This window comes from Camarhynchus parvulus, chromosome 13 (assembly GCF_901933205.1).
Source record: "Camarhynchus parvulus chromosome 13, STF_HiC, whole genome shotgun sequence".
NCBI classification, from domain to species: Eukaryota; Metazoa; Chordata; class Aves; order Passeriformes; family Thraupidae; genus Camarhynchus; species Camarhynchus parvulus.
Genome location: NC_044583.1, coordinates 14,880,327 through 14,907,055, shown reverse-complemented (window position 1 = coordinate 14,907,055; position 26,729 = coordinate 14,880,327). Strand labels below are relative to the sequence as shown.

The following is a 26,729-nucleotide window of genomic DNA, read 5'->3' as shown; positions in this document are numbered from 1 at the left end:
TAAGCCATGCCCTGATCCGTTAAGAAAAAATGGCTTCAGTTTTCCTTTGGTGCACTGGATCAGGGGTTCTTAGTCTGTCTTCAGATTTATTAATTAGACTTACTCCTGATGTCTCTGGAATTGCAGTCCTGCAAACTATAGCTGTCAGTGGTTTTCATTTTAATAGTACAAAAGGATGGGGTCTTGCTGGTTTTACTTCTCTTCTTCCTTCTTATAATCATGCACCAAAGTCTCTCAGTCTTAGGTCTCAGGAGGCCAGCTCAGTCTGGATGATATCTAAGGGCAAGTTTTCAAATGAGCAGCTGGGCAAGATGAAGCTACAGTTGCTTCCCCTACGTACATGGTCAACCTGGCTGGATGCCCAGACTGCCACGTACCTGGGCAGCATGAAAATCTTATCATGAATTTCCACTTTCCTGTGATCTGAGTAAATAAAAAAGAAGAGCCTGATGTTGTGTTAGCCACTGTACCAGGCTGAGGAAGGCTGAGGCCCTGGGTTTCCAGCTCAGTGACTGGTGTTAATTCCAAGTGAATGAGTGGAGCTGTGGAATTTCTGTGCCAGCTCCCTCTTTCTTCATGCACTCAACTGAAGGGGCTCACTTGTGTGAGAGGGCTCTGCTGGAGTCACCACATCCATCTCCCACTGCTGCTGCCAGTGCAGGCATCCACTGGTCTCAGTCTGGAAGGGAGTCTTGGCTGCAGCTGAGTACAGCAAATACTCCTGGGCTTTGTGACATACTCGATGCCTCTCACTCTCCATCTACATCCATCCAGCATTCTCAGTTCCCAAGCGAGCCCAAGAAAATGAGGATTTGGTATATCCCTTCCTCCCAAAGGCTCAAATGCAGTCTTGATGCAGCTGTCAGTCTTCAGCAGCAGCACTGGTGCTGTTAAAAAGCTCTTCACATCAGTAGAAGTGGCAGTGATACAGCAGAAAGTAATGAAATGGGTGCAGGGGAAAACTGTGTGGCTTCTGAGAGGGTACAAGATGCCATGAGCCAGACACTGATAGATCCTGCAGGGAAGTGGCATGGCTGGTAGTGGGCACAGGGAGCTGGTGGATCAGGCCACAGGTGGGCTGAGCAGGAAGATGAGGAGCTCAGTGGCTCTGGCCTCGCAGCTCCACGTGCCAGCCAGACCTGGCAGCCCCAGGAGGTGCCCAGGCTGAGTGTGCTGATAGCAAGGCCATACTGGGCAGGGTTTGCTGCTCTTCCCCAGGGTGATTGCTGGAGCCAAACAGGCCAAGAATGACTTGTCAACCAGAAGAATTGCCGAGCGAGGGAAAAGGTTGTTGTTGGGCCACAGAGTATGTCTGACCCAGCAAAGAGCATTGCATTTGGGAGAGTTACAAGGCTCCTGTCACACAAGCAGGTCAGCACTGCTCTGTGGTGGGGATTTTGCCTGTGGCAAGTATTTTCCTGTGTTCTGAACCCCCTTCTTGGGGGCAGGGGTTGTGCCTCACCAGCTGGCCCTGTTCTCTCTCCTCTGCTGCTTCTTTCAGCAATGCAGCTGAGGGTCTCCTCCTGGGCAGCTGCAGAGCTAGACTCAGACATCTCTAATGGGTCCATTATGCCAGATGTGTTCACTGCTTTTGGAAGAAAATAGAAGTGATTAACACCTGAGCTGGTGCACAAGGCTCGTTAAGGAATATTAACGAGCACACGCTGATTTGGAGAGCAGTTCTCCCCACGCTGTCGAACACACGTGTTGGTTGGCTTCTTGGGAGGCTGGATGGCCTGGGGGGTGGCCATTGTTACCAGTCATCCTAGTCAGGCTGCCACTTCAAATCTGGGCCAGGCTATATTGAAGAGAGGCGTTTGCTTTAGTTCCTGTGAGCGATGAGCTGTTGGTATCAGTCATCGCCTAGGAGACAATACCCACATCCCAGGAAGCCTTGAGCTTGTTTCTTCAGCATGGTTGTCTCCCATCAGCCCCAGCAGCTCTGAGCACTTCACTGTACATTGCTGGTTGTAGCTGCAGATCAGTGATTGCTGCTGAAGCAAAGGCTGTGTTGCGTTGTGGATAGATATTGGGGTTGCCCAACATTCCAGAAATGGGATTTTGCTAAAACTCGGGAGAATTCCTTTTGTTCTGCACAGAATTTTGTGCTTTGCTTTCTTTATCACAGATGATGTGCTAACAATAACAGGTTTGTTGTGCCTATACCTTGGAGTCAGACTTTGGTCCTCTTGAGTATGGGAAGCAGCATCACCAAGCCGTAAAACAGCTCCCTGCATTGTCCCCTTAGCCAGCATGCCTGAGAGCGCTCACTGTGACATCTGTTTTGGAGCTGGAGTCTTGAATGTCCCTGGTGAAGCAAGCTAAGCTATCTGAAATGTTCCCTGAGGATCTTTGCTGGTGGTATGTCAACAGGAATATGCTGAGAGGAATTCAAGTGAAAGGGACAACACTCCAACGTTCTCCCTGCAGATGCCTGCAGAGCCAGTTGGGAAAGGCTGCTTGGGCTTGCTGGGGGAACAGAAATGGTTGGGTCCATCACCAGCTGCTCAGCTGGGATCTTACTGGTTACCCATGTGTTGGAGCTTCTGGAGAGCAGCACTGCTCCTGCTAGAGATCTTCATCCTGCTAGAAGGGGACTGCCAGGGCTGTCTGTGGACGACACCACCATGGTTCATATGGGCAGTGGGAAAGCGATGAGCGTGGGCTAATTGTTGTAACTTCCCTGTCCAGTGTGAGCTGTGTCCCTTCCCAGCCAGGCTCTCTGTCAAAGATCTGGTGCAGAGCCCGTGCCTCAGCTCTGCATTCCCCTGAGCCCACAGCTGGCACTGTCCCTCCCTGCAGCAGGCACGGGAGCCTGGCTTGGCAGGGAGCTGGGCTGTGCTGCCAGAGCAGCTGGGTAACGCTGCTCTCAGGCTATCACACTGCTGTCATCAGCTCTGAAATTCCTGTAAACTACAGACTGTCAATCCAGCTGTTTCTGGCAAATTAGGTGTGAAGTGGTCAGCTGGCTCCCCAGTCTGGGAAAGGTAAATTTTTCAGAATCCCCCCAGGAAAAAAGGACACTTGTCCAGCAACCTCTTCCGCAGGAAAGAAAACCCTGCTTGTCCCAGTCCACTGCTTCTTCAGCTCTACCATCACTTCTGCTGCAGCTTTGAGTGGAAGTGGTGGAAACTTGGTGCATTTGAGCATGATGTAGGGATGGTTTGGGGTGAATGGTAGTAACCCTTTTTGTTAACCCTTTCTGGTTTTCCTCCAGTGCTCACCCGGCGTCAGAGAGAGGCAAGAAATAAAGCTGCCGGTGGTAAAAGCAGTCCACCATCCTCAGACATTGACAAGTAAGTAGGTATGCCTGCTCCTCCAAGATTATTTCTGTGCTTCTGTACTAGCTTGGCTATGGATGTCTTTATTCCTGTACATATGCTGGCCGTTGGCCTTATGACAGTGTTTCCCTAAGAAATTGCTTTTCCTCAGTGCCTCTTGTTGCAGTGCTGGCTATATTTAAACTGAAGCAAGAGGAATTTGCTGTTCTCAGATTGTTTATTTTTGCACTGATTTCCTTTCAGCCCAATCCATGCCGGGTCAGGGGCGCATGGCTGCTGGTGGGGAGCTGTAGCTAAAATGGTGCTAACTCAGCCAGTTTCTGATGGGAGGTTTGAGCTTGGTAACCCCGGGAAAAGAAGAGGCCAGGACATGGAGGCTGTCAACATGGCACCTGTAGTGATATTCTTAATTAAATTAGACTTTCTGAATAGCAGTGGCTTTGTTTAATCTCTCTCCATGCAGCCCCTCCTCCTGCCACCCACACAAAGCATCATAAGAGAGGATCTGACAGTAAAATCCCTGCTATGGAAGCAATTTTGCTGTTACAAACAGTGGATGGCAACATCACTAATGGAATTAGGCTAATTATAGAGAGGACAGCTTCTGTTTAGACACATTATCTGGGTAATCAGCACTGACTGGAAAGAAAATACGGGAAAAAGTGCTGCAGAGTTTTGCTCGATGGGGGCTCTCCATATGCATTTTAGAGCCTGGGGTGTTTCACTCAGAGAGTACCACTATCAAACTGAACACAATGCTGCTGGGGCTGGTCCCTGGGGGCTTTGTCTCTTCTTGGAGATAGTCCGTTCCTGAATGCAGCTTCCCTCCTGAAGAGCCAGTGTCCTCTTCTGCAGGGTTCAGTCCCTGCTGAGAGCTGGTGTGGAAGTGAGTGTAGCTGTGTAAATCTATGCCTGACCTTCATCTCCTTTCACCCAGAATAATCTTCTTCCCAAGAACACTCAGTTGTCCTGTGTGAGCCTGAGCATCTTCCACCCAAACGAGGGGGTTTGAGAAACAAGCTGAGCCAACCCCCCCAGCAGGAGCATGTGCTCTGCAATTCCTCTCCCTGCATGGCATGATGTAAAATGGAGACAGTGCAGAGAAAGGCTTGATTTACTAGTCAGACAAGTTCATCCAGCCCTGGTAAAATGTCTCTCTGATTTAACACACTTGGTTTGCTTTTCAGGCAGAATTTAACTCCCCTTTGCAAAGCCCTTGCACTTCATTTCTGTAGATTTTGACAGGGTGCTTTATGTCTGGGGAAAAATCAGTGGTGTTTGAGATAGTTAGATGAGCAGATTTGATTACTGTCCCGCTGCTGCAGCAGCAGGATACAGAGGAGCAGGCAGGGAGAACTGATAATCACTCAGTCTTTGAGATTGGTGCTGGTCTGACCCCACTGGGTGAGACTGGATTTGGTGACACGATTTGGTGACACGATTTCTCCACGGCATGGCTTGGGGGAGGAGAGTCACTGCTGGTGTCTGGGAGCCCGGTGCAGGGTGAATCCTAATGCAGTGCTCTGTCCTTTGCTGCCTGGCAGGTGTGAGAAGTGCTACCTCTGTAAGTCACTGGTGCCACTGCTGCAGTATCAGAGGCACGTGGACAGCTGCCTTCAGGCTGCTAGGCAAGCTCAGGGAACCAGGAGGCTGCGAAGAGCCAAGGTGAGGGGCGACCCTGCACACCATCCCCTTTGCTTTGTGCTGGCTGTGGGGCTGGGCTGGCAGCAGGAGCCGATTCCCTGGCTGGCAGGGATGAGCTGACCTGGTGTAGGATTGCCTGTCCCTGTGGGCTGCTGTGGACAGAGAACTCATTGCCCTCCTTCCCACGACGGTCTGTGGGAGCACGGAGCGGTCCCAGGGGTGAGCTAATCCAGCAGAGCTGCCAGCAGCCTCTCCAGTGGGCAGGCAGCCAGGGCTGTCCTGCTGCCAGCCAGCACAGCCTCAGTCCTGCAGCCTTCCTCTGCTGAATGTCGATGCAGGGGAGGCCAGCGTCAGCATGACAAACCTCTCTGGATATCCACAGGCCCATTCCCACGGGGAAGGCTTTAGAGCCAGAGCAGGGGAAATTGCTCAGTGCTGGGAGCGAGCAGCAGCGTCCCAGGGGAGTTGTGGGGGAGTGAGTGTGCTGGAGGTGTGCTGGGTGTGGGGAACGTGCCTTGCTAGAGGAGGTGGGAGGCAGGAGCGTGGGTGGCAGCTGCCTCACAGTCACTCGCCAGGTGTTAGCCCCCACCGTGCTTTTTCCTGCTCGTGGCAGTCCCAGGGGAGCACGGAGGGTCCTTCCAGGCCTTCCTGCTGGCTCCTGCGGGCAAAAGCCTCGTGCTGCAGCTTTGCCTGCGCTCAGAAATGTGATTCACGGCATGAAGATGCAACATGATGTCTTAGTTTTGTATAATCCCTTAAATCCATCACAGACCTCAGCCCTTTGGGGATTCAGATGCAAATGATGAGATTTCTGGTTGATGATTTTGGCTGGGATACAGCCAAGCACTGTGTGGTTCAGAGTACTGCAGGGCATGGCTGCTCCTGCATGTGACCAGCTCTGGGGGGGCTCTTTGGGTCCCTGTGCCCCACAGCTGGCTGGTGTGTGGGTCCTGCAAGCAGGCACAGGGTATGGGGGAAAGATGCTGAAGCCAGGGGGCTCTTTGGGAAGGCTCAGCAAGGCTCTGTTACCTCTGGCCCTGTCTTTTACTGGAGTGGCAGCTCACTGGGGAAGCCTGGGCATTGGCTGGGCCATTGCAAAGCTTCCTAATGGCACAATTGGGCTTGCAGTTTCCTGAAATGGCCCATTTTGGGGGGATTTGCAGCTCCAACACCACAGCCGGGATGCCAGTGCCTTCCAGAGCAGTTCTGGGGGCAGGGAGCAGCCAGGAGAGGGGACTTTGCTGGGCCAGTGAGGCTCAAAGCAACCAGGCCAAGTGGTCTTCCCCTGGCATGTGTGACCAGCATGGCTGCATCTTCCCAGGGGCAGAGAGAGGGTACAAGGTGTGTTCCTGGTCTGGCTGTGCCCTGAAGGAAGGCCCTTCTCTCCAGCACCAAGCACCAATACCCTTGGACAGAGTGGGACAAGTCTGCCCTAGGACATGCAGTGCTGGGGGATGTGTTCCAGTGGTGTCAGAGCCCCTGATGCCCCCTTTTATCACAGCCCTGTGCTTGCTGGCTGGGCTTGGGGATGGCATCCTGAACCCTGGCCTCCCTCTTTACCAGATTCTGCTTGATTACTGCAGTCCCTCTTGTGCCCAGCCTGACCCTGAGGGCTGGGGGAACCAGTGCCCACGAGGCCATCCTGGCTAAGGGGTTCCCTCGTGGCAGTGCTCTGATGGTTGTTCTCTCCTTGGCAGGACACTGGAAGGCAGGAGAGAGGACTCCTCAGGATGCTGGAGCTCTCGGAGAGCAAATCTGAAGGTGGAAAACTTCCTATTCCAGCCTGGCTGGGTCAGGGCTGCTTTTCCCAGCTCTCCCCTTTTGGTCCTAGCTCGGCCTGGGCTGTTCTGGGAGAGTAAATTCCCCAGGTGGCTGCACACATTCCTAGCAGTACCCACTGGATGTGTGCCCACTGGACCCACACCAGAGCCCTTGCAGGAATAGAGGTGTCCTCTAAACCATTGCCCCAAGACATGTCCAGCTTCCCGGGGGATGTGGGAGGCTTCTGCTGTCCCTGTCTGTGCACCAGCACTTCCCTGCATGGATCCAAGGACAGGGGGAGAAGATGGGGGAGAGGTGCTCTTGGCAGCACCCATTGCTCACAGGAGGGCTGATGTGTGCTTTTGTTGCAGGTGCTGACACGGGGACCCCCCTCACTGGATTAGGAGATCAGCAGTCCTCTCCCACGCTCTCAGCTGCTGATGGGGAGCCATCAGCAGACAGCCCCATCTCCCTTCAGCACCTTCCTTTCCATGGCTCCCGTGCCAAACCCGGCATCTCCTTGGAAGCCATGGATGGCGTGGTGGACTCGGAGCCATGCACGGCTCTCCATGCGGGCAGCCAGCAACGGCCCAGAGGCTGCCGCCGGAGAAGACACAAGTTCTGAGGGTGGCAATGCTGCAGGGACCCCCGGCTGCTCCCTGTGCCCCAGCGAGGGTCTTGGCACTGTACCCCTGCTTCACCTGCAGCCTTTGTCTCCTGCGGCCCTTTTATATGTTTTATAAAACCTGTGCTGGGAGCGCTGGGTGGAGAAGTGACTGTGTGTTTTATAGGTGCCTGTGCAGCTTTGCTCTCTCTGACAGAAATGGAAATATATTTATGTATGTTTTTATGAAACTGCAGCACCACGGCAGAGCTGTGCTGGCTTTCTCTGGGGAATGGGAGGGCACTGGAGGGAGGAGAGTAGAAGCAGCAGCAGACGGTGGGTCCCCAGTCACACTGCCAGGAGCCTCTCCTGGAGCTGGGGTTGGTGGGAGGGCTCGGGGCAGAGGCTGCAGTGTCCTGTGCTCTGTGCGGCAGCACAGCACTGACATTCCCAGCCGGGAGGGGCAGAGAGCACCTTGGTGCCAGCTGACAGCCGCAGTCAGCGGATGCAAGGACCGGAGGTGTCCCCGTGTCCTTGGTGCTTTCCCTGTCCCCGAGTGGCTCGGTCGCTCCCCGGGGCGGCGGGGCTTTGCCTGCGTCGTACCGGGCCTTAGAGGGATCTGCTCCCCGAGAGCATCCTCACGGGGAACGGGGGAGGGCGACCCATGGCTAATTAATGGCACGAGCGGGTGCGGAGCTCATTAAACCCGGGCTTTAAACGGCGCTGCCGCCCGGCCGGGAGCGCCGAGCGGGGAGCGGCCCTTCACGCGGGTGGGGCCCGGAGCGGCGCCGCCCATTGGCCGCGGCGGGGCCGGCTCGCGGCGGGCCGACCAATGGCGGGCCGGGGCGCGGCTGTTGCCAGGGGGACGGCGCCGGCAACGGCCCCGCTCGCGCCGGCACGGGCGCCGGCCCCATAACGGCCCCTCACACCGGCCGCGGCCACCGCCGGCCCCGCACACCGCCCCGGCCACCACCGGCCCCTACACCGGCCCCGGCCACCATCGGCCCCTACACCGGCCCCGGCCACCAACGGCCCCGGCCCCACACCGGCTCCAAACACCGGCCCCAAACACCGGCCCCTGCCTCGCCACCATGGGCAGTCGCAGCACCCGGCCCACATCCCACAATGGCCGGCCCGGCGGGGCGGACAGAGCAGACCAAGGCCTGGGCGCGCAGGAGCAGGACAGCCGGTACGTGGGCCGGTGAGCGGCTCCTGCCCTGCGGAGACCGCTGTGGGGCCGGGGAGGGGCCGCCAGGTTCCCCGGATCCCTCAGACTGTTGCAGGGGAGAAACATCAGCCTCTGGCCTCTTGCAGGTCGTGGGGACCCTCTGCTTCCTCCGCCCCCACGCTCGGCCCTATGACCGTGATGGGGCAGAGCCTCCTCCTCCACGACCGCAGGGGCAGTGTGAAGGTACTGCACAAGGACGACAATATGGACCCCTCAATGGCCATGGACATAGACAGCAGGTGGGAGAAGAGCTGGGTACAGGCCCCCCAGCCCCACTGTGTGCCTGGGCAAGGGCAGGCATTTGTCCTGTCCTGCAGGCCAGAGCTCAGTGGGTGACATGCCACCTCCCTCCATGCAGGTCAGCGGGCAATCTGAACCAGCGCCGTGATAGTTCCCACGGCACACCGGTAAGGCCCATCCCTGCTCCAGTTGTAAGTTCCCTGCCCTTAGTCTTTGCACCTCTGCCCTAATGCACCATCCCCAGATACAACGAGCCCTGCGAACACTCAGCATCCCACTGGAGAGGCTGCATGTTATGAAGGGCCACATGATAGAGGACATGTGCAAGGGGCTGAGCCGCCAGACACATGCACAGGCCAAAGTGCGGATGCTGCCCACCTACATCTGTTCCACTCCCAACGGCACTGGTAAGGCAGCCCAGCCTGAGGATGAACTGTTCTGCTACCGGCAGCCCTGCACACCTCACTGGAGTTGACCCTGGGGATGCTGGGGAGGGGTAAACCACTCTTGGATCAGTTATGGGGTCCATAAGCTTCTCTGCCACTCCCCAGTGCAGGGGCAGTAGCCAGAAGCTTGTTTCCTTGGCCCCTCTGAGAGTCTCAGGCTCTCAGGAGCTTCCTCCATGGGTCAGTGACTGTCCCTGGGACAGGGCAAGGAGCAGATTTTGGGAGATCTGCCACAGGGATGGCCTCTGCCTGACACTGTCTCTGTTTCCCCATAGAGAAGGGCAACTTTCTGGTGGTGGAGCTGTGCCAGAGCCAGGTTCGGACCCTGTTGGTGACCCTCTACGGAGATGGAAACTTGAGCCCCCAAATGATGTACAAGATCTACGACCTGCCAGAGGGCATCACGCAGGGCGAGGGGGAAGCGGTATGAGGAGGCCATGGCAAAGGGAGGCTGGTGCTGGGCTGCCCAGCATCACAGAGGCTCGGCAGGGCATCGGGCTGGTGTTGGAGTTCAAGGCTGCCTTTCACAGCCTGGGTACTGAGCAAGGCAAGCCACCCTTACTCCCAGTCATGACTTTGCAGCTCTTTGACTTCATTGCACAATGTGTGACCCAGTTCCTGGCCGAGACCACCAGCCCTGACACCAGCTCTGAGCAATACCTCCCCTTGGGCTTTGTGTTCCCCTTCACCTGCCAGCAGACGCAGCTGAACAAGGTGAGGGGGAGAGCCCTGTCCCAGGCTGTGACCACAGCACAGCAGCACTGGTGAGAGGAACCGCCCTGGTGCCAGAGGTCAATGGCTCCACCACATTTTCTCCACAGGCAGAACTCCTCTCCTGGTCCAAGGGCTTCAACTGCAGTGGTGTGGTGGGGAAGGACGTGGTGGAGCTGCTGCAGGCAGCCATCGATAAGCAGGCTAGGCCAGATAAGGAGGGGGAGGCCAGTGGGGGAGGCGGTTGGTTTAAGAGCAGGAAATCTTCTCAATCTGCTCCTAGCCAGTCCCGCCAGGTGGAAGTTGTTGCCCTGCTGAATGACACTGTGGGCACCATGATGACCTGCAGCATGGAGGGGAGAGCCTGTGAGATCGGCATGGTTGCAGGTGAGAGCTGGGCACGGCGTGTGCCATGGCGGTGGGTGCTGGGGGGGGCGTGCTGGTGCTCAGCCCCATCACTCCTGCAGACAAGGGCTCCAACTGTTGCTTCATGGCCGAGGCGTACCTGGTGGAAACAACAGACGAGACCAGCGGGCGGATGTGTGTCAACACTGAGTGGGGCTGCTTTGGGGATGATGGTGCCCTGAATGACCTCTTCACACCCTACGATCAAGCTGTGGATGAGGAATCTTCCAACCCTGGGGAAAAGAGGTGCTCTTTCTCCCCCAGAAAGGACAGGCTCCCCATCTATCCCTGAGCATGTCAGGCCCCACCAAGAGGAGCACACATTCTCCTGCAGTGCTCCTGGGTGCTCTTAAAGGGCCAAGGGGTGCTGCTAGGGAGGCACGACTGACTCCCATGTGGGCTCAAACTCACACAGGTTTGAGAAGATGGTGGGCACCCTGTACCTGGGGGAGATTGTCAGGCACGTGCTGATTGCCCTGACTGCTGAGAAAGCTATGTTCACTGGGGCCGATGCTGCTATCCTGAAGGAGAAGGGAGTGTTCACAATGCAGCATCTTCTGGAGATTGTCAAGTGAGTGTGTGAGGACCAGGAGCTGCCGGGGGTGGGAGGATGGGGGGTGATGGATGGGTGTTCCTGGCTGCAGGCTGGTGAACCTGCAGGTTGCTGCAAGGCTGTGATCTGCCTTCTAGCAACGAGGACAGCATAACTGAAGTTAAGAGGATTCTGGACGCACTGGGACTACAGCCCAGCGAGCGGGATTGCGGCCGGATGCAGCAGATCTGCCGGGCAGTGGTGGGGCGTGCTGCCACACTCCACGCCACTGGGCTGGCTGCCATCCTCAGCTACATGTGCCAGACCCGGGATTTGGAGTCGCTGATGGTCAACGTGGGGGTGGAAGGAGAATTGTTCACAAGCTACCCCAGGTGATGAGGAACACAGGGCTCCCAGTGGGGTGCTACCCCAGTGGGATACCTCACACCCAGCCCATGCTATCCTTCATCCTGGGCAGGTTTGAGGAGATCGTGCTGAGTGTGTCAAGGCTACTGGCCCCTGAGTGCATGGCCACCATCCTGGCCTCGAGAGATGGCTCTGGGCGGGGGGCAGCCATGGTGACAGCAGTGGCTTTGCGCCTGGCAGCCCAGCGCCGTGCAGTGGACGAGGTGCTGGCCCCACTACGGCTCAGCCGCGATGACCTGGTGAAAGTCCAGGCACTGATGAGGGAGGAGATGGATAAGGGCCTGGGTAAGGAGACCAATCCCAGTGCCTCTGTCCGCATGCTGCCCACCTATGTTACTCACACACCTGATGGCACTGGTAAGGGACAGGGGCACTGGCAATGGGGTGCTGAGGAGGCTGTGGCCCTGCTAATGCAATGTACTGGCTCCCTGCAGAAAAAGGTGACTTCCTGGCGCTGGACCTGGGGGGAACCAATTTCCGTGTGCTGGTGGTGCGCATAACAGAGGCAGGCATCACCATGGCCAGCGAGATCTACGTCATCCCAGTTGGCATCATGCAAGGCAGTGGCGAGGAGGTGAGGCTGAGGACCTGTGACCAGTGGCTGGGCGAGGGTGTGGGCATTGCCTTCCTACTTGCTTTCCATGGTGCCATGATGGGGCTGGGAGAGGCCCCCCCAGCGTTGCCCCCCCTAGACCATGCTCACCATGCTCACTATCCACAGCTCTTTGACCACATCATTGACTGCATCATAGACTTCCAGACGAAGCAGAACCTGGTGGCACAAATGCTGCCTCTTGGCTTCACCTTCTCTTTCCCCTGCCAGCAAGTGGGCCTGGATAAGGTGAGGGGGTGGCTCCAGCACCAGGATGGTGGGAAGGACCCCAGGATGTGTGCTGCCCTGGCCCCTGATCCGGCCACTGTTGCAGGCATTGCTGCTGACCTGGACCAAAGGCTTCAGCGCCTCAGGCTGCGTGGGACAGGACGTTGTCCAGCTGCTGCGGGACGCTGCCAAGCGCAAACGGGTAGGGAATGTCTGGTGGCCTGTCCCTGTCCCTGGGGCAGGGGGACCTGCATCCAGGCAGTGTCCGCCTCAGGAGGTGTCTGGATGCCACTAGACCACGTGTTTCCATCTCCTATTTGGCAGCACTTAGGGATGCAGGTGGTGGCTCTGGTCAACGACACGGTGGGAACCATGATGGCCTGTGGTTATGATGACCCCAAATGTGAAATCGGCCTCATTGTGGGTGAGGAGCACCTCTGCATCCAGGAGGTTCCCCATCTCCTCACCACCCCTCTACCCCCCATGGCATGGCCACATGCCTCTACCAGACCTGCTATGGGGGTGACACCAGCATGGGGCCTGCAGGGACGGGGACCAATGCCTGTTACATGGAGGAGATGAAGAACGTGGGCACTGTGGAGGGGGACCAGGGCCGCATGTGCATCAACATGGAGTGGGGGGCCTTTGGGGACAACGGCTGCCTAGACCATCTCTTCACCCACTTCGACCAGGTGGTGGATGAAACCACCATCAACCCAGGCAAGCAGAGGTGGGTGAGGGCCCTGGGGCAGAGGGGGGTGGGAGCAGGTGGCTGTGCCTAGCTGAGGCTGTGCCTTGGATAGGTTTGAGAAGCTCATCAGCGGCATGTACCTGGGTGAGATCGTGCGCCAGATCCTGCTGGTAATGACAGAGAAAGACCTCTTGTTCCAAGGGAAACCCTGCCCCAAACTCCAGACCAAGGACATCTTCAAGACCAAGTTCCTCTCTACCATCGAGCTGTGAGTGTTGGGTTCCTATGGGTTCCCTGAACCCAGGGTGGGGGTATCAGAACACCAGGTGAGGAGCCAGGCTACACAATGTGGCACAGACAGGGTGATGGGGACATTGATGGGGATGGGGACTCTGCTGCTAACAATGCATTGGTCTGGACAGCAATGGGCTGGCCCTACGGCAGATCCGGGCCATCCTGAACGAACTGGAGCTCGATGCCAGCTTTGAGGACAGCGTGCTGATGAAGGAGGTGTGCCAGACCGTGTCCCTGCGCGCGGCCCAGCTCTGCGCTGCTGGCTTGGCTGCTGTGGTGGAGAAGATGAGGGAGAGCCGAGGCGTGGACCAACTGTCTGTCACTGTTGGGGTGGATGGTACCTTGTACAAGCTGCACCCATGGTGAGTGGGGCCAGGGGCGGCAGGCACCCATGGGGGATCCTGCCCTATGAAGGGGTCTGTGGTGGGAGGCATGGTGTGCATAGGGTGGGAGTATCAGTCCTCACCCTCCCCTTCCATCCTGCCTAGCTTTTCCACCAACCTCCAGACGACACTGAAGGACCTGGCACCCAAGTGTAATGTGACCTTCATGCTATCAGAGGATGGCTCAGGGAAAGGGGCCGCGCTCGTAGCAGCTGTGGCCGATCGCGCTGCCAACGCCATGGAATAGTCACCATTCCAATAAAGCTCTTTGGTCTGCATCTCCAGCTTCTGGGGGGATCATGAGGGGTGTGGGGCAGGGCATGGCCGGGGACAGCCCCACGTAGCAATATATATCGAATTTATTTACATTCACGTCCGGCAGACCCCCCGCCCGCGGCACCGCTATGTACATAAGGCCAAGTGTAAATACTTGAATGCACTTAATACAGAATTAAAAAAACGGGCTTTACACAACACGGCACGGGGCCTGGGGCCGCCTGGCCCCACACGCAGACACCACGACGGCACCGCACGCACGACGCACACCCCGTGCCCCCCCAGTCCCCCACCGTGGGGCTCTGGGACCCCCAGGGCTGGGCTGAGTCCCAACGCCACAGTGCTGGAGGGGCCTGACTGCCATGGGGCAAGGGCATCCTGCCCTCCCAAGGGGGCCAGGTAGCCCTCCTCGTGTGCTGTGGGGCAGTAGGAGCCTGGTGGGCCAGCCAGGGCCCCCCTTAGCCCCATGGTGGTGGTCCCCTGGGACCCGCCATGCTCAGCACTCAGCCTCTGAGAAGAGGGCACTGTCCTGCTTGCCGACCTCGGCCACGGCGGCAGCCAGCTGGGAGAGGTTGCCATTGGGGAAGTGCCGTGCTTCCCACAAGTTGAGGATCATGGCTGTAGGGCTGGCCTTCGAGGCGAAGAAGCTGAGATGGCTGCAAGGGGACAGAAGGACCATGTCAGGGCACAGGGATGGCTCCACATCCCATTATCAAGGTGCTAGCCTCACCTTGCTCAGCAGCCATCTCCCGGGATCCCACAGCATTCCAGCATCCATCCATAGGTGCAGGATGAGACCAGAACCCCTGCCCCCATCCAGCATACCACCCCATCCCCAGCACTGCCCTCAGTCTGCATTACCTGTCAAGGTTGAGCTTTTGTGCCAGTGTCCTCCAGTCGGCTCCCCGTGTGCCTGGTGGGTCCAGGCTGCTGATGATCTTTTGGCGGATGAGGAAGGGGATCTTGAAGGCACTGGGGCCCACCAGAGCTGGGGTGCCCACCTCGTCGGGGACCAGCCAGTCTGAAAACCTTGTGTCCTAGGGAAGAGCACGAGCAGGGAGGGAAGGGGATGTGAAGCAATGCTCTGCCCCCCAAGGAGTGGCCCAGTCCTGCCCTCACCTTGGCGATGTTGAAGTTGACGGTGAAGCTCTGCCCATCTCCCTCCACCTGCCAGACCCAGATCTTGCAGGCCAGCTCACAGGTGCTGGTGCTCAGGCGCTCCAGGGTGAAGGTGCAGTGCAGGAAGGGCTGCAACCCGCTCCAGATGTGGTAGAAGGGGATCTCCTGCAGTGGGTTGACAGAGCTGGTGGGTGTCAGAGTGGCAGGGACACCTCCCTACACCTCAATCCCCATCCCCACACACCGGCCAGACTCCTCACCTGGTAGCTGGCGAGGAGCTTGCTCTTCCAGAGGGAGCTGGGCATATCATGGATGGAGAGGCGCAGGTTGTGGTAGCTGTCCTTGAAGTGCAGCACCCGGGGGGCTCCGATCAGCTGCCCTCCCAGCTGCTTCTCCAGCTGGATCACCTCCTGCCAGCACAAGCAGCAGTCAGGCAGGAGATGCTGCACACCAGGAGTGCAGTTCTCGCTCCAAGCCGGGATGGGCACGTTGGGGACCCCAGTACCTTGAGGACGTCCTGGGTGTCACTGAGGCAGTAGACACGGATGTTGTACTCGAGTGAGGGGCAGGCGGCCGGCGCAAACAGGACCAGCTTGAGGCGCTTGGAGGCCGCCATGCTGAGGGACTCCCCGACCAGGGCAAAGCGCCCCAGCTGCTCCGTGAACACGTAGCAAGCCTGCGCTTCCAGCTGGCAGTAGTACAGCTCTGTGCACGGCTCAGCGCCCAGCTGCAGCACATCCTACCAGGCAGAGATGCACCTCAGCCATGGCTGTCCCTCCTCCATCCCTGAAACCCCTCGCCCCTGCTCACCTCCCATGTGCCCTCGCACGACTGCTTCTTCAGCCGGATGCTCCAGTTCTCAGCACTGGCTTCCACGCAGTGCCCCATGGCCAGGATGGCGGGGCGGGTGAGGAGAACCCCAGGGGGGCCACAGCTGACAATGGGGCTCAGCAGCGTCTGGCAGCCAGCTAGGGGCAGCCTGGGGCAGCGATGGGGGCAGGTGAGTCAGGACAGAACCCCCTCCAACAGCCCCATGCCCCAGCAGCCCCAGCACCTACCTCACCTCCTCCTGCTTGTGCAGGGTCAGGTAGACCTCATAGATCTTCCCCCGTGGGATGGCGTCGGGTGGGATGAGCAGGCTGATCCCTGGGTGGGAATTGGGGTGCAGGCAGGGGGTGAGCCCCATGAGGACCCTGCCTGGCCTGGGCAGTGCTCTGGAACCCCCACCCCGCTGTACCTGTGTTGGGGATCATGAGCCTCCCCCCCAGGAAGTTGAAGGTGCCATAGGCCATGTTGTTGGTGCCGCGGGGCAGGGAGCGGAAGTAGCTCTGTGTGGAGAGCCGGGCCACGAAGTCAGCACCCTCGGCGGCGGGCGAGCTGTGGTGCAGCGTGTGCCGTCCAGCACCCAGCGGGCTCAGCAGGTGCCCGTTGGGCAGCTGGAGCTTGGCAGGGCCATCCTGGCGTGGGCAGAGCGAGCCCTGGTAGGTCATGGTGGTGGTGCTGAGGTCTGGCTGGATGGTGAGCAGGCTGGGGTTGTCTGCAGCACAGAGCAAGCGACTGTGGTGCCGGGGCAAGGAGGAAACAGGGCGTTTCCAGCAATGGTACACAGGCACAGTCAGCTTGAGAGGGCATGGGGCACACAGTCCCTGCCTCATAGTGAGGACCCCATAGGGCACAGCCACCACCCCTAGGAATCTGACCCTCAGTGGCATAGAGCACTGACCCCACAGTCAGGGACTCTAAGATGCAGAGTTCCTGTCCCTAGGTCAGGATATCCCATAAGGCAAAGAATCAACTCAAGACCAGGGAGCCCACAGGGCACAGACCCCCACCTGTAGGGGATGCCCTGTAGCAGACAGCCCCTGCCCAGAGACCCCCTGGCAGGGTATGTCCACCTGCAGGTCCGTGGCCACCTGCAGGCCCGAGGGACACCATGACGCAGTGTGGGTGCACTGTCCCTGCAACACTCACTCACCAGCCTTGCTGGGTTTGATGCTGACGGGCTGGAAGCCGGCGGTGAGGATGGAGGAATCAGCCACGTCAGCGTCCAGGCCCCCCTTCTTGCGGCAGTACACCAGCACCCCCACCAGCAGCAGCAGCACCAGGCACACCGCCACAGCCACCAGCCCCACGTACAGCGCTACGTCCTCTGTGCCGGGGGCAGCTGTGGGGGCAGGGCATCAGCACACATGGTCACCCCCCGGTCCCCTCTCCCAGGGGACAACCCTGCCATCCCCGCCGTGCTCACCGTGGGTGCAGAGCTCAGAGGTGCAGTTACGGGTGTCCAGCTCAGGGCCATGGCAATCCCGGCCTCCGTTGCGCGGCGCTGGCTCCGAGCACTCGCGGCTGCGCCAGTGGGTGCATTCGGCCCCACACTCTGACCATTTGCTCCACTCTGACCAGGCGCCATCCACTGCGGGCACAGCCTGGGGTCAGCGCCCTGCTGCCACCACCCCTTCCCTGCCCCGGGGCCGGCAGAGACGGACACATAGGGGAATTGGAGGACAAGACATCAGGTGGGGACAGGGACTGCAATGGGCGCAGTGGGGAGTGCAGCATCGGCACGACGGGGCGGTGGCGGTGCCCCGAGCAGGGCAGGTACCTGGGCAGAGGGTGGTGCAGGCGGTTTTCTGCACGTTTTGGCCCTCACAGAAAGCACCCCCATTGAGGGGTGTGGGGTTGGTGCACGTCCGGCTCCGCTTCTGCCAGCCCCGTCCACAGCTGGTGCTGCAGCCTGACCACTGCGTCCACGTCGACCAGCCGCCGTTCACTGGGTGGAGAGGGACCTGTCAGCGCCCTGTCGCTAAGGGGATGCAGGGAGGGACAGGACAGGGAGAGTGACACCAGGGCAGCGTGGTGGGGACTGGCGTGGAGGGGCCATACCGTAGACAGTGATGGCAGCGGAGCGCGCTGCGGCGACGGGCCACAATGTTTTTGGCCACGCAGGTGTAGTTGGCGGTGTCGGCCAGGCGTGCCTGACGCAGCACCAGGCTGTGCTCTGGTGTCACGTAGACGTTGGCATCCAGCTCCGGGTCCACCAGCTCCTCGTTGCGCAGCCACTCCACCTGTAGGGCACAGGGATGTCACTGGGTGTCTGCCTGGGATCACATCCATGATTGCCCTGGGTGAGGGGTATCCCCAGCCACATCCTGTCCTGCCCAGCTGCAGGCACCCACCTCGGCAGGGGGGATGCCCTCGGGAGGGCGGCATGGCAGCACGATGCCCTGCTCAATGGAGACCTCCCTGGCTGTCGGCTCCTGCTCGAAGTTCTTGCGCAGATCTGGGGAGGCACAGGGGTGAGATGGGGGGCTGGGGCTGGTGCCCCACACTCTGTCTAGACACCTGCAGACACTCACAGGCGATGCGCACGAAGGCCTTCTGGCTTTTGGTGGTGCCAGAGGAGCTCCAGGCCACGCACTGGCACCAGTACTCCTCCAGCCCAAAGATCTTCTCCACTTGCTGACGGGTGACCTCGTTGCGCACTTCCATCACTGGCAGCCCTGGGATCGGACAGTGGCACGTCACACTGGCATGCCGGGAGCTGTCCCCAATGCCCCAGCCCCAGGCAAGCCCTGCCAAGAGTGGCACATGTGGCTCCCCAGAAGCGGGGCCGGCACCGCCGCTCCTGCTGGCGCTCACCAGTGCTGCGGTCGGTGCTGTGCTGCGTAACGTGGTCACCTTGGTGCACCCACTCGCCATTGCACTTGAAGTAGATCTGCGTGGCAGGGGTGGCACGGCAGGCCAGGCTCACTGCCTTGTTCTTCACAATGTAGACATCCTCTGGCTCCAGCTGGAAGTGTGGCAGCAGGTCCGAGGATGCGCCAGATGCCGGGTTGGCCACGGTCGCGCTTTGCTGAGCACCTGTGGGGAGATGGGGCTCGGCCACCTCCACGTGCCCTGGCTGGGACATCAGCCACGCCGGCACAGCCACATGCCAGTAGCCCTGTGCCTCCCCACCGTCCCTTCCGCCAGCAGTGCGGCAGCCCTGTCCCACCCTGCCATCCATCAGGGAAAGCAGCCACGCAGTGGCTGTGCCCACTGAACCCTTGCCGATCCCTCATGTCCACACTTAGCACTAATGAAAAGGAAATGTAGTGTGACCAACAAGGGCCATTGCTCATGCCTCCGGGGCGCCTGCCACCCCCTTCTCCAGCACGCTGTGAGGCACTGACCAGGGGCCACATCCTGCCCTGCTGCACCTCAGAGTGGCACAGGGATGCCGGGCAAGTAGTGGTGACACAGCAGAGTGGCACAGCAGTGTGTCCTATCCTGTGCCACTGACACTCACACGGCACATGGGGGCTGGCTGTCCCCAGGGTGGTGAGGATGGCTCAGTGCTGGACGCACATGCCCCCACGGGGACAGCAGTGCTGGGGACACATGGCACATTCCCATGATATCCATATCCCCCAACCCAGATAAGGCCAGGTGTCTCTTCTCCCCCCGCCCCGCCGGTGCCTGCTGCGGAAAGAGTTAATAAACCAGGGCCCTAAATAAGCATTTGATTAACAAACGATAAAATAGCGATTGTGTCACTGAATGAAGCTGTAATTGCTGCTGCTAATTGGCTGGTTAGGATTTAATAAGCAATTAAATGGGACGGAATGCGCAGTAATTAAGTACCTTCGTTTGGCAACCACCAGCCACTCCCCATGTGCCCGTGGGACCCCACAGCCTGTGCCCACCCCGGCTGGCTCCCGCCCGGCACGGCCGCCTGCGTGACGGGAACTCGAGCGACACGGGGGTCCCCTGGGCCCTGCCTGAGTCCCCCAGGGAGGCTCCAGGCCCTGCCGCTCCCCCCGGCCCGCTCAGGCCCCTCGGAGCCGGGCAGTGGGTGCCGACGAGCCGCCGCGATGCCCGCCGGGACGGGCAAGGTGCGGCAGCTAATTTACGCGGGGAAGATAAACGGCGACCATAACGCGCCGGTTATTACCCCATCAGCACTTTTACAATGTCACTGGCAATTAATTTAATTAAAACTCCTGTCGGGGATATACAGGCATTTCATATTTCACCGGTTTAACGACCCCCCCCAGCCGCAGCCTGGGGCCGGCCCGGGGGTCACGGCACGGACAGGCGCTGCGGTGCCCGGTGCGGGGCTGCGGCACAGCCCGCCGCATCACCCACCGCTGTGCCTGCTGCTCGGGCACCCCGGGTGCCCACACTGCGCTACCTGTGCTGGCATGTGGGCTCCGGGTAAATAAAACCAATTTATTTATGAAATGCCGTGTTTGCTGCTGCACAGCGTCGCGCTGCCTCCCGCCCGGGCGGCTGTGGCAGACGCGCCGGGTGAACTGTGCTGCGGGACCAGCTTTTTAATCACACGTGAAATGAGTACAGCGATTGCCGAGCTGCGTGTCTATCCATCACGGCTGAGTGCAGGGGCGCAGGGAGCCTGGGACCAGCAGCAAGGCGTGGAGGAGGCGGGATGGGTATGGAACCCCCGCAGCTGCCCACCCAAGCGGGGCGCTGGGTGCATTGTGGGCAGCAAACAGAGCTGGGGATGTGCAGCGAGCAGCAGAGCCAGGGTGCTGCCCAGCCCTGGATGTTTGGCTGCTGAGCACTGTGCCAGGCTCTGGTGAGGCTCTGTGCTGTGGTGTGGGCATGGATGGAGCCATGTGGCACAGCCAGGAGCCCTGTGAGGGAGCAGGGGAGCTCTGATCTGGGTGTCCCATGCACCACAGACACCCCCCTCATGACGGGTACCCTACACACCGTGGGCTCTGCACACACTGTGAGCCCCCCACGCACCCTGTGACCATCCCATGGACCATGGCCACCACCCCACGCATCACAGTTATGCCAAACACCTCGGGGATCTCATGCACTGGGGATGCATGTCACACACTCCGTGGGCACCTCACATCCCCACACTCTGTAGCCCCCTCCACGCACTGTGGGCCCCCTGTCCTGTGGACCCTTCCACGCCAGAGCCATTCTTCCCGGCGTGGGCATCTCCCACGGCACAGACACTCCCCCAGCACAGGCTCCCTGCACCCGCGGCTGCCCCGCTCTCTGCAGCCCCTCCGTGCACTGCGGGCCCTGTGTGTGCCCCCCGAGCGTGGCACCCCCAGCCCTGGGTGCGGGCTCAGCGTGGGCGCCCCGTGGGCAGCGGCCCCCACGTGGCGCGTGCCGGCTCCCGCATCCGCCTCGCGCTCACCTGCCGCTGCGTTGCCATGGAAACAGGCGAGATGCTTATGTCACCTTGGCAAAGGGAGCCGGGGAACTTCGGCGGGGACGGCGGGGAACAAGCGGACGGGGTGGGGGGGGGCCCTGGGTTCCACACGCCCCTCGCCCCTCCCTCACCGCGGCCGGGCACAACCTCGGCCGCTCCCCCTGCAGCCGAAGGAGTGACTGGGAGCACGGTTCGCTCCAGCGCCGATAAATCTCAGCCTGCAAAGTCGGTGCATTAAGCAGGGCTTTAATATCAATTATCCCCCCAACACGTGGGCTAACGAGAGGTGCCTGATGGAGGGGAAGGGTGATGGGCTGGGGAACAAGTCTGCGACAGCCAGCTCAGGATGCAGAGGGGATGGGGACACCCCACTGTGAGCTCTGGCACCCACCCCTGCCTTCATCACAGCACTGTGGGACCCCCAGCTCCTCCTGCCCCCCATGTACAAAGCTCCCCCTGTTTCCTGCCACCCCAGGTGGTCACACATCTTCTCACTGTAGCACCTGGGCTCCCCAGCAGCAGAAACACCAGGTGTACTGGTGCTACTGGCCAAGGAGAGGCCGCAGGAGACACTGCACTGCCCATTTTGGGGGTGGGGGGGGGCACTGATAGGACACACCAGGCTCCCATGTGTGGCCCAGTATGGTCCCTCTGGTTCTCCAGGGGCTGACCCTGCCTGGGTGACGGTGCCAAAGTCCCCAGCAGTGTCGGGAGCAGCCTGGTGGGTGCCTCCGTGCCTGCCGCGGGGAGATGCTGAGAAGGTCAGCGTGCTCTTGGCGAGGAGAGGCTGCGGCAGCGCCGGCCCCGGCTCGGCCGCTGGGTGCCCTCGGGGCACAGCTGCCCCTGGCAGGGAGCAGGTGGCTGCCTGCAGTGGGACAGTGGCACGGGTCTGTCTGAACACTGCTGCCCACCACATCAGCCACCCCCGATGGAGCATCCCACCCATCCTCCCTGTGCCCCCGCCCCCTGCATGCTCCCCTGCCTGCTGCTGCCACTCTGGGGACCTCAATGCCAGCACCGGCCTCCAGCCCTGTGCCCCTCCGCGGACCTCCCCGAATCCCCGCGGGCTTTGCAGCCGCAGATTCGCTCCCAGCCGGTGCCCCATCCATCGAGTCGTGCCAGGCCTGGCACACCATTAACGTGAAAGATTTCCTCGCACTTTGCTGGTGCTGAGCCTTCACCCCAGCATCAGGTAATTAAAGCCATAATTGCTGTTGATTGCTCCGGCCTTAACGAGGGAAGGGTGGGCATCGGGGGAGGGCAGAGGGTGCCCAGCTGTTCCCAGGGGCGCCTGGGGGTGCCAACCCTGCACACAGGGGCCCCCGTCGCTGGCACTTTGCTCTCTGCAGGGTGCAGAGGAGGGAACTGGCACAACTCACCACAATCAAAAAGCTCGTCTGAGGCTTTGAGCTGGGCACCATCCTGCTGGGAGAGGCTGGCTCTGAGCACGATCAGCTGCTGTTGTCTCTGGGACACCCCCAGGTGTGGGCCACAGCACTGCCCAGCTGCTCTGAGCCTCACCTGGGGCATCAGGACATCGGCAAACACTTCCCTCACACCCAGCCCTCCACCCCACACAGCCCCACAGCAACGCCAGGCGGTGCCAGTGCCAGCCCGGGCTGGGCAGAGCGCCAGCAGGGTCGGATGCCAGTGCTGGGCAGCAGGACCTGGCTCCTGGCCAGCCTGGCGCGTGCTGAGCCCTGGGGACGATGGGCACACGATGCCAAGGCTACCTCCATGCTCCAATGGGCACCGTGTTCCCGGGCGTGCCCCCCCTACCCTGGACCGCGTCCCCAGTTTTCTGGCCTGTCCCCACGAGCTGGCCATTGTCCGGGCCCCTCGGGCGTGCGGCCCACGTGTGCCAGCCCCGGGGCCACGGGGGAGGCTGGGTGGAGGTGCCCGTCTCCCGGTGAGTGCCTGGCAGCGTCTGGGCGCTGATGAAGCGAGTGCTGGTTGTGAATGAATTAGGCGGGTTTGCATGACAATGGAGCTGCCTAATTAGGGATTTGAGCTGATACTGCTCTCCCCATTACATGCAATTAGCATGTGCCAGGGCGGGCAGGGCTCCCAGCGCCCGCCCAGGGCTGCATGCCCTGGCTGTGCCCGCACATGACCCCCGCTGCACCATGCCCGGGGGCTGAGGACAATGGTGCCAGTGCCACCAAAGACAGCCGGAGGTGGCGGCCCCTCCCCAGGGACCCCCTCTGCCTGCAGGGCTACCAGCCCCGGCACCCAGCGCTGGGTATTCTTCCCCAGGCACGCACAGAGCCTGAGAGGGGACATGTTCCCCACCAGCTCTGGGTAGCTGAAGAGCCCCTCAGACCCCACACCCTCTGTGCCAGCAGGACTCGTGCCAAGACCTGCCAGCCCCTCTCAGCAGCACGGCATGGGGAAGGGGTCCTGTGCTCAGTGGAGGATGAGGGGATCCCCCAGCTCAGTCGAGGACACAAGGCTGGCCCAGAGCAATGTGCAGGAGCTGTCTCTGGGGTCTCGATCTCGGGAAGCCGAGTAGGTTTCCTGGCTCTCCTTTAACTGACAGTGGGAAGCAAAAGCTCTGCCAAGCCCTGGTCCCACCGGGAGGAGCGTCAAGGTCACCCTTAGTCCTGCAGGGGACAACAGTCCCAGGTGCCAGTGTCCAGCCCCACAGCCTCTCCCCTCTCACCCACGGGTGTCACCCAGTGGTGATGGCAGCCCTGGCACCTCACAATGCTATGGCAGCAAGGGCTGTCTGAGGGATCTGGGACCTGAGAACCCCATCCTGCAGGAGCCCCGGCAGAGCAGGGTCTGGGGGCCCATGGGGAGCAACCTGCCTGACACCCCCTTGGGAGCAGCCCCCAAAGAGCAGGCAGATGGCAGAGCCAAGGGGTCCTGGGCAACTGGGACTGACTGGATGAGGACACACAGTGTGCCCAGTCTGGAGCCAGACCACCTCAGCTTTCCCACGGGCAGACATGCAATCCATGGACCAGCGACCGTGCTGACAGACAGAGCAGTGCTGGCACGGAGGGTGCACCCCTGGGCACAGGGAAGGGGGACAGTGGGACATGCACAGCGCTCAATCCCCATGCCAACATACCTTGGGCACCAGCTCAGTAACAGGGTGGTCTCGTGTGCTGCTGGCCACCCGGTGGGCCAGGCTATGAGGAGCCTGCAGTGACTCCGGGGGTGCCCAGCCCCTGGTGGCACCGTCAGCATCCCGGTTCCCTCCCGCAAGCACCTGCCAGGCTCAGCACGCTTTGATGTAGTGCCAGCCCCGCGTGGCACCGAGCCAGAACAAACAGCCCTGGGCAGGCTGCGTCTGCCGCGTGCTCGTGCTGACAGCCGGCACGGCACGGCAGCTTCCCGGGGCCCGGCAGCTTCCCGGGGCCCTGCCCCCTCCAGCCCTGCCCCACTCCAGCCCTGCCCGCCCCCCTGTGCTCCTGCCCGCCCCACGGAGCCACCCGTGCCCAGCCAGGCACAGGTTGTAGGGTGCTGTATGATGCAATGACCTGAGCTGCCAGGCTGTGGGGCATCAGGCTGTGGAACACAGTGCTTGGGGGCTGTCTGCTGGAGCCCGGGGGTCCCTGGCAGCCCGGGGAAGTCAGCAGCACAACGTGACTCGTGTGCTGTTAGAGCAGAGCCCATGGCCCCAGCCAGAGGAGCTGGAGCAGGAGCCGCAGTGGGGCTGGGGCAGGAGATGGGCTGGGGCCGGGCACTGGCTGCAATGATGCCAGGGAGAAGGGCTCACGGTACAACTGGGCCAGGGGCAGCTCTTGGGAAGGACCCAGCCCCCCTGCCCTTGCCCACGTGCTGGTGCAGCAGCCGAGCAGGGCAGCCCCCACCTTGGGAGCTTGCCCCTCCCTGCTGCCCATGGGGGACCCCCAATCCTCGCTGCTGTTCTCGCCCTTCCCCTGCGGGCTCCAGTGGATGGGCAGCCCACAGCCAGGGACACTGCTCCACCAGCAGGCAGGGGCCCTTTGCCTGGACACCAGCCTGTGGCTTGACGAGCCTGGTGAGGGGAGCTGTGCCATGCTGTGCCATGCCTTGCCAGGCTGGAGCAGAGGCCCAGCCTGCCCCGTTTGTGCCAAGCAGTGGCTGTGCAGGTGACTGGGCTCAGTCACACCGTGGCTGGCTGTGAGCTGCCTGCCAAGCGAGAGATGGGGACCAATACCACACACGCTGCCCGAGCCGGGCTGGCACCTCCGGGCTGCTCACACCTCCTGCCACAGGGCTGCCATGAGGTGCTCTGGTGCACCCCCTGCCCTTCTGCCCCCCATCTCCATCCATCCTCACAGTTCCCGTGGGTGCTGTGGGGACAGCCGTGGTCCATGCCCAGCTGGGGTTGGGTACCCACAGCACCCTCCATAGAGAGTCGCCTGCCCCCAAGACGTGCCCACCCACCGCGCCGTCTCTGCAGCGTCCCCCGGCAGACGGGGCCATGCTGGGAACGCAGGGTCCCTGGGGATGCCCAGGCGGTTGTGGGAGCACTGGGGCTGCAGCCCCTCTGGGCGTCTGCCGTGCCCGCCAACGCACCGAAACCACGCTGGGGGACATCTCTGCTGGCGGGTGGAGGGTCAGGGGGCCGGGACCCCCGGGCGCAGAGGGGTGTCCCGCCCCCCCACGGGCCCCCCGCAGAGCTCACGTCCAGCCCCGCGCAGCTCCCCGCCCCCAGCCTGGTCCTTTGTCTGCAGCCGCCACTTCCCGTCTGCCGTGACACCTGCCAGCCCCGGGCGCCCACCGTGCTCCCGCCCGCCGACCCCACGCGCCGGCCGCCGGAGCGACCGAGCCCCGGGGGTCCACGCGGCCGCTCCCGCTCCTGCCGGGTCCTGCCCTGGGGGGCATCGCCGGGGGCAGCCGTGCTCCGGACCGTCCGCGTCTGCAGCAGCACCGATAGAGTCCCGCATGCTCCCCGCGTCACGGCCACCCACGCGCACCCCCGCGGCGTGACAGCACCCTCCGGGCTATCCCGTCACCGCGGTCCCCCGTGTCCCGGCCAAGTGATGGCAGCGGCAGGAGCACCGTGCCAGCGGCAGGGATGCTGCGCTTTGGGCAGGGACAGCACGCGTGGGGCAGGTGCGCTGCGGGCACCGCTGCCCGGCGCTGGCAGGGCCCCGGGGGAGCGGGGAGCGACAGAACCGCCCGGTGCGGGCAGCGTCCGGGGCAGTGCCGGCGGGACACGCGTGTGCGGCAGCGCTTGGGCGAGGGGCGGGGGGCGGCAGTGCCCGCCGTGGGGCGGGGGACACATCCCCTTTCCGGGAGGGCGCCCCACCAGCACCCGAACCTCCCGGAGCCAGCGGGCATCCCGCACGGAGAACGAACGGTCCCCGTCCCAGGGAGGGCACCGGCGTCCCGCAGGACGCCCACCCGCCGCCGCTCCCCGGGTGACCTTGCCCGGCGCCCAGTCCCGGTGCCGGTCCCCGCCGCGCCGCCGGTCCCCCCTCCCGCCCAGAGCGCGGTGCCCGCGGGAGGCGGCGGTGACTCACCGGCGGCGGCGAGCAGGGCAGCGGCGAGCAGGGCACCGAGCGGCCCCGGCGCGGCGGCGGCAGCGGCGGCGGCGGCGGCGGGGGGGCCGGCGGCGGGGCGGCCGCGCACCCATGGCGCGCCCCCGCGGAGCGCTGCGGGGCGAGGGAGCAGGGCCGGCCGCGCTCCGCGCCGCCCTCAGCGGGCCATGGCGCCCCCCGCCACCGCCACCGGCCCCGCCGCGGCTGCCGCCC

The 26,729-nt window shown here is 61.5% G+C and overlaps 3 protein-coding genes across 5 annotated transcripts in view; 2 read left to right on the top strand and 1 right to left on the bottom strand.

Moving 5' to 3' along the window:
- Window positions 1-7,546, top strand: part of UIMC1 (ubiquitin interaction motif containing 1) — a 39,352-nt gene extending 31,806 nt beyond the window's left edge. For 2 of the 3 annotated variants that reach the window (XM_030957138.1, XM_030957137.1), the window contains exons 10-13: window positions 3,218-3,296; window positions 4,826-4,946; window positions 6,623-6,686; window positions 7,058-7,546. In XM_030957138.1, coding sequence (XP_030812998.1) covers window positions 3,218-3,296; window positions 4,826-4,946; window positions 6,623-6,686; window positions 7,058-7,311 — 518 coding nt within the window. In that variant the 3' untranslated portion in view covers window positions 7,312-7,546. The remainder of the gene's footprint in view (window positions 1-3,217; window positions 3,297-4,825; window positions 4,947-6,622; window positions 6,687-7,057) is intronic. The other variant, XM_030957139.1, reaches the window with a different exon arrangement.
- A 721-nt stretch (window positions 7,547-8,267) lies between these two features.
- HK3 (hexokinase 3) lies at window positions 8,268-13,810 on the top strand. Its single transcript, XM_030957135.1, has 19 exons — window positions 8,268-8,479; window positions 8,605-8,757; window positions 8,877-8,925; window positions 9,003-9,165; window positions 9,480-9,628; window positions 9,787-9,918; window positions 10,026-10,302; window positions 10,383-10,566; window positions 10,736-10,891; window positions 11,011-11,244; window positions 11,331-11,635; window positions 11,713-11,852; window positions 12,000-12,119; window positions 12,205-12,300; window positions 12,423-12,522; window positions 12,645-12,828; window positions 12,902-13,057; window positions 13,212-13,445; window positions 13,572-13,810. The coding sequence occupies exons 1-19, from the start codon at window positions 8,382-8,384 to the stop codon at window positions 13,711-13,713; spliced, it is 3,072 nt and encodes a 1,023-aa protein (XP_030812995.1). The 5' UTR covers window positions 8,268-8,381; the 3' UTR covers window positions 13,714-13,810.
- Window positions 13,664-26,611, bottom strand: UNC5A (unc-5 netrin receptor A). The gene is given in 18 exon segments (XM_030957136.1): window positions 13,664-14,398; window positions 14,604-14,779; window positions 14,862-15,026; window positions 15,122-15,271; window positions 15,367-15,600; window positions 15,672-15,840; window positions 15,920-16,007; window positions 16,099-16,398; window positions 16,837-17,025; window positions 17,110-17,274; window positions 17,464-17,631; window positions 17,745-17,766; window positions 17,768-17,926; window positions 18,038-18,141; window positions 18,218-18,361; window positions 18,501-18,722; window positions 26,499-26,577; window positions 26,579-26,611. Coding segments are annotated over 18 exon segments (2,727 nt in total). The 3' UTR covers window positions 13,664-14,238.
- Window positions 26,612-26,729: the final 118 nt, after the last annotated feature.

What these genes read in the sequence shown, in the direction of transcription:
- HK3 (XM_030957135.1), top strand. Translation starts at nt 8,382, where the DNA reads ATGGGCAGTCGCAGCACCCGGCCCACATCCCACAATGGCCGGCCCGGC. An exon ending in TGCAAGGCAGTGGCGAGGAG is followed by an intron (nt 11,853 to 11,999) that starts GTGAGGCTGAGG and finishes CACTATCCACAG; the next exon opens with CTCTTTGACCACATCATTGA. An exon ending in TTCCTCTCTACCATCGAGCT is followed by an intron (nt 13,058 to 13,211) that starts GTGAGTGTTGGG and finishes TGGTCTGGACAG; the next exon opens with CAATGGGCTGGCCCTACGGC.